The sequence below is a fragment of the Doryrhamphus excisus genome, linkage group LG7 (assembly GCF_037039965.1).
Source record: "Doryrhamphus excisus strain RoL-2023G ecotype Guam linkage group LG7, RoL_Dexc_Guam_v1.1, whole genome shotgun sequence".
In the NCBI taxonomy this organism is placed as follows: domain Eukaryota; kingdom Metazoa; phylum Chordata; class Actinopteri; order Syngnathiformes; family Syngnathidae; genus Doryrhamphus; species Doryrhamphus excisus.
This window is the reverse complement of record NC_136363.1, coordinates 22,685,991-22,694,046: the sequence shown is the minus strand read 5'-3', so window position 1 is coordinate 22,694,046 and position 8,056 is coordinate 22,685,991. Positions and strand designations below refer to the sequence as shown.

At 45.2% G+C, this 8,056-nt stretch overlaps 2 protein-coding genes across 2 annotated transcripts; both read right to left on the bottom strand.

Moving 5' to 3' along the window:
* Positions 1-71: 71 nt before the first annotated feature.
* On the bottom strand, positions 72-2,693 carry myd88 (MYD88 innate immune signal transduction adaptor). The gene is made up of 5 exons (XM_058060553.2): positions 2,123-2,693; positions 1,275-1,406; positions 761-938; positions 381-472; positions 72-312 (listed from the first exon to the last, which is right to left on the bottom strand). Exons 1-5 carry the CDS (start codon positions 2,424-2,426, stop codon positions 158-160), a joined length of 861 nt encoding a protein of 286 aa, XP_057916536.1. The 5' UTR covers positions 2,427-2,693; the 3' UTR covers positions 72-157.
* Positions 2,694-3,357: 664 nt separating this feature from the next.
* On the bottom strand, positions 3,358-7,916 carry cry-dash (cryptochrome DASH). Its single transcript, XM_058060551.2, has 14 exons — positions 7,713-7,916; positions 6,640-6,812; positions 6,299-6,392; positions 6,071-6,201; positions 5,291-5,439; positions 5,133-5,221; positions 4,984-5,057; positions 4,822-4,911; positions 4,608-4,687; positions 4,476-4,535; positions 4,248-4,405; positions 3,877-3,996; positions 3,611-3,787; positions 3,358-3,547 (listed from the first exon to the last, which is right to left on the bottom strand). The coding sequence occupies exons 1-14, from the start codon at positions 7,773-7,775 to the stop codon at positions 3,443-3,445; spliced, it is 1,563 nt and encodes a 520-aa protein (XP_057916534.2). The 5' UTR covers positions 7,776-7,916; the 3' UTR covers positions 3,358-3,442.
* Between the last annotated feature and the right edge of the window lie 140 nt (positions 7,917-8,056).

Here is an 8,056-nt window from a genome sequence, read left to right as displayed (position 1 = left end):
GAAAATGGCAGTGACATTGTGGTTCAAATAAACTCTATAAAAATAGTTTTCAAAGTAATCACATTTTTAAAAAATACAACATTGTAGATCATTCATATAAATGTAACATAAACATTGCATGAGTCCAAAACTTTTTTAGCTGAATAACTGGCCAAAACTATGGCAATGAAAGCGCTTTGGCCAGCCGCTCCCAAAACCAGGCCTGAGTCCAAGGGTTTGTGTAGTCACATACAGTCAGGAAGCTGAGGATTCTTGGAAATTGTTTTGTCATGCCTTTGTAAACAACGGGGATGAGACGCTTATTCCGAGCTCCTGTCACGGTACAAGGACACAAAGGTGAAGAGGCGTAAAATACCACAGAACTGAGATGTTTCACTCACCAGGCGAGAGGCTGAGAGCAAATTTGGTCTGAAAATCACATGCGTCACTGTCTAGGTAGTCATCTGAGATGACAGCCACCACCCGCTTGCACCTGCGGCATCACATAACACAATCTCACTTCATTACATAGCCCTCTCCAAATATAAAGTGCAGCACAAAGCGTCTCACATGTTAAAAACACCACATGAAAGTTGAACAACTCTAGTTTTTGATGAAATTAAGAATGAGGAAAGTGTGGAGACATATTACACATACATGTCCTGTACTTGCGCATTAATGCTGCAGTCCGTTGCACGAAAAACATATTAGGCCATTGCATTGTCCGATATGCAGCTGCGGTGGAAGTGCAATCAGGAAGTGGCGATCACGTGATCCCTACCTCTTCTCAATGAGCTCACTGGTGATGGTCCAAACACACGATCCGGGCAGGACGTTTCTGTCGAACACGCAGAGTTTCAGCTTGTAGTCCGTCTGCTCCAACTGCCGGATCATCTCGTGCACGAACGCGATGTCGCTACTGCAGTAGCAAATGAAGGCGTCGAACAGCTCCGGAGTACCTGACCACAAGATTAGCATTTATGCAGTAGGTCGTTAAACACAGCACAGCACTCCTGTCATATATGGAGGATCTTTGGCATAAACACATTGATTGTATGTTAATTTAAGAGTTTATTGATGAGTATATTAGCTGTATGGAGAAGTCCTGCCTCCTGCCCCCCACCCCTGAGTTAGGATAATATGGCTACCAGGACACTTGAGTTGCATCACACAGTAAACATGAGAGCCAGACAATGCCAATCAAAGATAAATCTTTAGACCTGAACAACAACCAAATGAACACAAATGCAAGTTCCAATAAATTGTTCCAAAGTGTCAACCAGCAGCTTCCTGACCTTCCGGGTCATCGCCCAGGGTGAGTCCAGACTTCTCATGGGTGCGAGGCACGCAGCTGTCCACCTCATGGACCTGCAGGGGGCGCTCGGCCCGTTTCTTCAAACCTTCGCGATACTTCCGCACATCTTCCTCTGATGATTGGAAATAAGACAAAAAACACAACAAGTGTGAAAACATTGTACATCCAAACACATTTGTTGCTTCTTCACTAGAAATTAAATGTACGACACGTTTAATCACTGTAGGTGATTTTAAAAAATGGTTTGATTGAAGACAATGCACTTTGTAAATATGGTATTTAGTCACGTGAGCGGGATAGAACCCGGAAGCAGAAAGTGACTCAAAAAAGGGTACATGTTGTATGTGTTTGTGATTGACAGTGTACAAAAAGCGTGCTTCCACACAAATTAACACATTTCTTGGTTGTTCTCTAGAGATTTGCGGCACGTTCGATCAACATAGGCGTTGAAAATTGCTGTTTTTAAACACGATACGTGCACGTGAACATAGGTAGTCACGTGAACAGGACAGAACCCGGAACTAGGAAGTGACTAACAAGAGGGAAGGCGGTTCGTGTTTATGAACTTTTGAACTATTGATAGTGTAAAAACAATGTACCGCCACACCAAATTATACACTCGATGTTTATATGTCACGTTTAATCACCACTGATGTTGAAAATGCTTGTTTTTAAGACATACGTGTACGTCGTAAAGATGTCACGTGAGCGTGACAGAACCCCGAAGCACTTAGTGAGTGATAAAAGGAACATGTTATATTATCTGACATGTATTTAGGATTGGTAACTACACCAAAGTGCATTATTGAACGCCAAGTAAAATGATACCCATGAGAGGGCGAAGATCCTCCACAATGTCTCTCCGTTCCACGTCCTCCAAGATGGACAAGAGCTTCCCCACGGTGGCCTCGGCCGGACCCGCCTGCCAGTCTTCCAGGAGTCTCAAGGTGGGGTCCTGGAGCCTCTGGTAGTTGACGATCTCCAGGTAGGAGAAGCCCATGGCCTCCGCCACCAGCGTCCAGTCGGCGGCCACCACGTTCTTGGGGTTGAGATAAAGTGCCAGCTTCTTCCTGACGCTCATGTTGAGGACGACGAGGGGGGCCGTGGAAAGATCCACGGGGGAGTCCGCCATGTTCGGAATCTTTGATACTTTATCTGTTTTTTTTCCCTCAAGCTGAAGTAAAAAGTTGCACTATGCACCTGATACGAGGAGCAGGAAGTGGTGATGTTAACTACGTCACGCGTGGGAGGAGAAGTTCACTCTTCTTCTTCCACATGTCCTGCGGCCTACAGGAGTGTACACATGCATTTCATCATGCTGGCTTTTGAATATGTTGACTATGTAGATGAAATGATGCTTAGATGCCAGTATGATGCGGTGCAATCACATGACTGCATTATGAGGCGTCTTCCTTCCTGCAGTTTCATTTTCTTCTCTGCGTGCCACTTCCTCTAAAGAGCTCCTGCTCTATTCTGCAACACTTTTGTTGTTTCTGGACCCGCCAGAGAGAGAAATAAGACTTCTGGAGCAGAAGACATGGTCGGAAAGCAGAGAGATGGTTACAACACCTCCGGTGTGCCACAAGAGAAGCGCTATGTTGCCGCAGCAACACAACAGGAAGTGCTGCCGCAAGGTCCACAGAGTATGAGTTCATGTGTGTGAGCAGCACCGCTACTTCAGTACACCACAATAAAACAATAAACAATAAAAAATAGCTCAGATAATTTAAGCAACTGTGCTGGTGAGCAAATCAAGCGCTCCCTTTTCTCCTGGCTGTGGTAACTCCCCCTGAGCTCACTTGGAAATAAACATCCACATCACAAGTGCCAAATTCTCAATGGGGGGCGGGGGGGCTTCCCCATCACACTGGCTGCTCGGAGCATGTCCCCAAATACAGCACACCTTGTTGGGCCGCAGCAGGTGGCTCCTCCCACTCTGGTCATGGTATTTGATGAGGACAAATCAATAGGTACACTTGGTCAAATCCAGTCCTGACCTCCAGGTGACAAACTACACTTAAATCTAACTAAAGATCGTAGATATAAAAAGGTGAAGCACACAGTTTATAAAAAAAGATGTCATGTTTATGCATGCGGCCCTGAGGAACCCCCCCCCCGTACAATATTCATGTGCTGCTGACGAGGTAGCTACATCAGGTTCTTGCTTCTGGAGAAATAGAAATCAACGCCTCTGTCCCGATGCTGTTTGGGGGGGTGAGACGATCCTTTCTTCCCCCTCGGCACGATGCCGCCCTGAAAAGGAACGCGTCACTCCACACGTTTCCTTCCACGTGATTAGTTTGGGAATAGACTCACCGCTTTCTTGTTCACGTGTCTGCTCCATTCGGGCGCCACCACGACCGGGGAGGGGTACGTCTCACCGAGGGACACGTCGGCGCGAGACAGCGTCGCCGTGCTGAGCGTCCACGGCGTGTGGACGTCGGCGCCTTGGATTTTCTGCAGCTCGGGAAGCCAAAGACGTACAAAGTCACCCTGAGGAGGAAGATTGGAAGGGGGGGGGGGTGAATCCCAGCATCATCAGACACAACGCCGCCACCGCCACCGCCGCCGGGGAAACGTACGTTAGCATCATAGTCCAGGCCTTGCTTGATCATGTTGAACTTCCTGTTCTCTCTGGGGTCATTTCCGATCCCGGCGCTGTACAGCCAGTTGCCATAGTTACTGCACACGTCATGGTCCACCTTAAAAGCAGCGGCATCACATGACCACGATGCCTTCACTGACAACAAGTCACCACTGATGCTAAGTAGAAGGTCGTATGAAGGACAAACTCAACAGTAAATAAACCCAAAGAGCTTTGAGTTAGTGTTTAGTATGACAACACACATTTTTATGCTAAAGAGATAAAAGTAGTCAAATAAACCAGAGCAGTGAAGTGTACACCACTATGAAAAATCCATCATTATTAATTAATAATCATTAAATGACCTACCAAAAGGGACTCAAACCACTCGGCCCCCATCCTCCAGTCCAGGCCCAGGTCCTTGGTGAGGAAGCTGGCCACATTTTGGCGCCCTCTGTTGGACATGAAGCCGGTCGTGGCCAGTTCCCTCATGTTGGCGTCCACGAAGGGGACCCCGGTGCGCCCCTCTGGAAACAAGAATTCCATGAGTACAGATTCCAACACATTCCGACAGCCTGGGATTGTTGCTGTGCAAACCTTGCCACGCAGTGAAAAGCCGCACGTCCTTTTTCCAGGGAACGGATTTATCCTGAAGTCCTGAAAGGAGACGTTCAAAGCATTTTTACTTGATGGAAACGACAACAAAAACTAAACATGTCAGGTTTTTACCTTTGACTTGAAACAGACGATTTCCATATTTGAGCGCCACAAACTTGAAGTAATCTCGCCACAAAAGCTCAAAAATGACCCTGGCAATGAAAACAGTGTGAATATAATAATAATAATATTCCTAATCCATCTAAAAGAAGTGCTGTATGAAAGAACTCTCTACCAAAGCTAATAATAATAATAATAATAATAATTTGATAGTGTGACTCCTCACCAGTACGTGCTCTGATTGGCCGTGCGCTCCCTCTCGTACTTGTGTACCTGATGATAAATGTGGCGAGGTGAAATGCAGCCCAAGGCCAGCCTGCAAAGTGGGAACTCGTTACGAGGGATGACCACTTATTTACAGATTGAACAATAAAATAAAAAAACTGACCAGGGTGCAAATTTGGTGGAATAGTCCACGCCCACCAGCCCGTTACGTGTCTCCTTGTACGACGCCACCGCATCCTACGGGAAAGACTTGGTTAAGTTTAGCATATAGCTCCACGTGTTGGTGTAAATAACACAATAAGCTGCACTCACCGTGTCCCAGAAGTAGTGCTGAAGTCTGGCCAGTGCCTGACTTTCTCCGCCTGCGCATGGAAAAGCGGAGCGTGGGTCCTTCACAGGCTCTGCGGGAGGAAATCAGGAATTAAACGAGAACAAAACAGACAAATCATCCACGGCTGCAAAAAATCCACCTGTCTGCTGCAGGTCCTCCGCGCTGGGAATGGCTCCCTCTTGCAGTCCTTGGGGGAGGGGTCTAAGGCGGTCCGGGGTCGGGAACTCAGGCCTGACTTGACTTCTGGATTCCACTTCCTTTCTGAACTGAGTGTAAACATCTGGAAGCCTGACAACAAAAGGATAACTCATCTAATCGGTCATGATGCTGAAGAGGAGCAACAGTGACATCTACTGGCGAAGGTGCGTATTGCAACAAACAGGATAATACTGTTTCGGTGGGACACACTTGATTTATCACAATGTTATGTTAAAAAAGTACAAAAGTATTGACTAAAAACTTTTAAAAAACAATATAATAATAATAGTGAAATATTGTTAAAGACAAAAAGCATTTAGCCAGTTTGTTCGCACATAAAGGGTAAAGGAAAAGAGAAAAAGATTAACTTTATAACAAATGTTTACTATTTTAATAAAAAAAACTAAATAATCGTATTATAATGATCATTTTTAATGTGTTAACTTTGATGAAAATGTGGCTTAAACTCTGCTTTGCCAGTATTATGAGGCCTTTTCCAAGAACCGCTTTGTTTACACTTCTGATTGGTTGAAAGGGCCTCCAGCGCCACCTGCTGCTTGGGCGGCCTGTCAACGCATTTCTAATGTGGACAGAGGAAGGTATTGTTGCTTTTTAACTGCTAAATGATTAAATATTTATTTCAGAAACTGAAGAGTGCTTTTTGTTTCCCATAAAATACGTGAATGGCTCCTTCACAGCCCATCTTCTGCTTGTGTGTCACCTTGCCATGTGCGGAAATGGAAGATCTTCTCGGTGGTAGAGCGTGGACCCCCAGCAGGTGTGCACTTTGACCTTCATGCGAGCGCACGCGTCCTTCACTCCTTTCTCCACAGTCAGCTCTTCGGAAGTGACCTGGAACGGGATCAGAGGAAGGCGAGGTCGAGGCATGAATATCGTTTTATTCTGGTCCTGCATGGTGGAGTACGGGGGAGAGAGAGAGAGAAAGCACCTCTTCATGGAAAGCGACGGCGCTGACGGAGCCCAGTTGCTGGATGAGGTCGGCGACGACTTCCTCTGGCTTGCCCCGTCTTACCACGAGGTTGCTGTGGTACACACACACACACACACACGGGTTAGCAGCGTGCCAGCCAAGCTGCATCCTGGAGAGAAGGATGGGATGGATTCCCATGGCTGAACAGCAGCAGCAGCAGACATGTTAGCATAAACACAGATGTGTCCTGGTCCGGTTGCACCTGCATGAGTGGACTCTCACAGCAAAGGGAAGCATGAAATATTGGAACATCATCATTCCAGACACAAACAGACAGCCGCAAGTCATCAGATGTTTACCTGCCCTTGTTGACCAAAGTCTTCCTCAGATCTCGGATACTTTCCAGCAAGAAGCGCAAACGGAAAGGTCCGGTTTTTGGGAGGTTGTAGTTGTACGTTCCCACGTAGTGTCTGGGGTCAAAGCAGTACAGCGGCACAATGTAGTCCGCGTGCTTTTGAGCAAAGTGGAATAGCTGCAATGAATAACACGTGTTATTGTCATTTCTACAATAAATGTATAGATTCTTGTATACTGTTCAGTCTTCTCAACCTCAATGTTTTGTGCTACTACAAGATTCCTAAAGCTATTTAAGATGTGTGTGTGTTGCTCATTTCATTGAAACACACGTGTGTTTTATTTTGGAGTGCAACCGGAAGTGAAAACGATTAATGATAAACCTTTTGTTACTATTTCACACTGCCCTTGTTATATTATAAGTTTCCACTTGTCATGGAGTGGTGTTTTACTTTTGACTTGACGTTTAAAGTTGATTGAGCCTAAAATTATTTATTGCGCAAGACTATTCCGGAAGTTGAGGCTCGTTATAGCCGTGAGTGCAACAGGAGCTTGATGGTGGTGATGTACATAACTCTGCGAAAGAAGTCTTAAAATGTCACTATGAAGCTTAGTTTTAGCTTAACGTATGAAATGTTTATTCTGCAGGTAATGAATTCTATAGTTACTTCAAATGGCCTACAATGGCTTTATTATGAAAGTCGTAAGCAGGAAGTTCCGGTTGCTCGTTAGCTAAATTAGCTGTGCTAATCGAAATCGTGAAACCGTACACATATGATCTAAAATGTCACTCAACTTTTGTTTTAACTTAACATAATAACTGTTACTCCGCATATAAGCAATCATAGCGTTGAAGGGCCAGTGACTGTTTTAATTTGAAAGGCTGGACCGGAAAATCCCACTGCTAGCAAGCCAAAGCTAGCTGTGCAAAACTAGCTTAGTAGCGACGATGTAAACAAAGCAAACTGAGATATGTCATTGAAAACGTTAGCATGTATTGCAAAACGCTAATTACGATAATTAAAGTCAGACTTTAAGACAACTGGGACGTACATGAGCTGGAGTTGTTTGAGCTTACCTCATTGTCGTGGAGTCTTAAGTCGTTTCTTAGTAAACAAATAATAGTCCGGGAAGCAGACATGGTTTTTGTTGTCTTTAGCTTGGAAGAGCAACCACAACCTTCTCAGCGGTCCTTCTGAGGCAGCTTCTCGCCGGCTCTGACTCCCTTCCTTCGGCTCACGTTCCAGCTGAGAGTCGGTCACGTTGTCACCCACGTTACCAAACAGGTTACAAAACAACACTTTTATAAGATGTTTTTTTTTTACTTCAACTATTTCTTTTCATCTCAAATGCTTGGATAAATAAATGTTTTAAAACATGTTGCCAAGATGGGTGGTTCAGGTTTCCATTCATGTCATCATT

What these genes read in the sequence shown, in the direction of transcription:
- myd88 (XM_058060553.2), bottom strand. Translation starts at nt 2,426, where the DNA reads ATGGCGGACTCCCCCGTGGATCTTTCCACGGCCCCCCTCGTCGTCCTC. An exon ending in GGATCTTCGCCCTCTCATGG is followed by an intron (nt 1,407 to 2,122) that starts GTATCATTTTAC and finishes TCCAATCATCAG; the next exon opens with AGGAAGATGTGCGGAAGTAT. An exon ending in TGCTCTCAGCCTCTCGCCTG is followed by an intron (nt 313 to 380) that starts GTGAGTGAAACA and finishes GTACCGTGACAG; the next exon opens with GAGCTCGGAATAAGCGTCTC.
- cry-dash (XM_058060551.2), bottom strand. Translation starts at nt 7,775, where the DNA reads ATGTCTGCTTCCCGGACTATTATTTGTTTACTAAGAAACGACTTAAGA. An exon ending in CCATTTCCGCACATGGCAAG is followed by an intron (nt 5,440 to 6,070) that starts GTGACACACAAG and finishes TTTTGTTGTCAG; the next exon opens with GCTTCCAGATGTTTACACTC. An exon ending in GGAGGACCTGCAGCAGACAG is followed by an intron (nt 5,222 to 5,290) that starts GTGGATTTTTTG and finishes TTCCTCCCGCAG; the next exon opens with AGCCTGTGAAGGACCCACGC.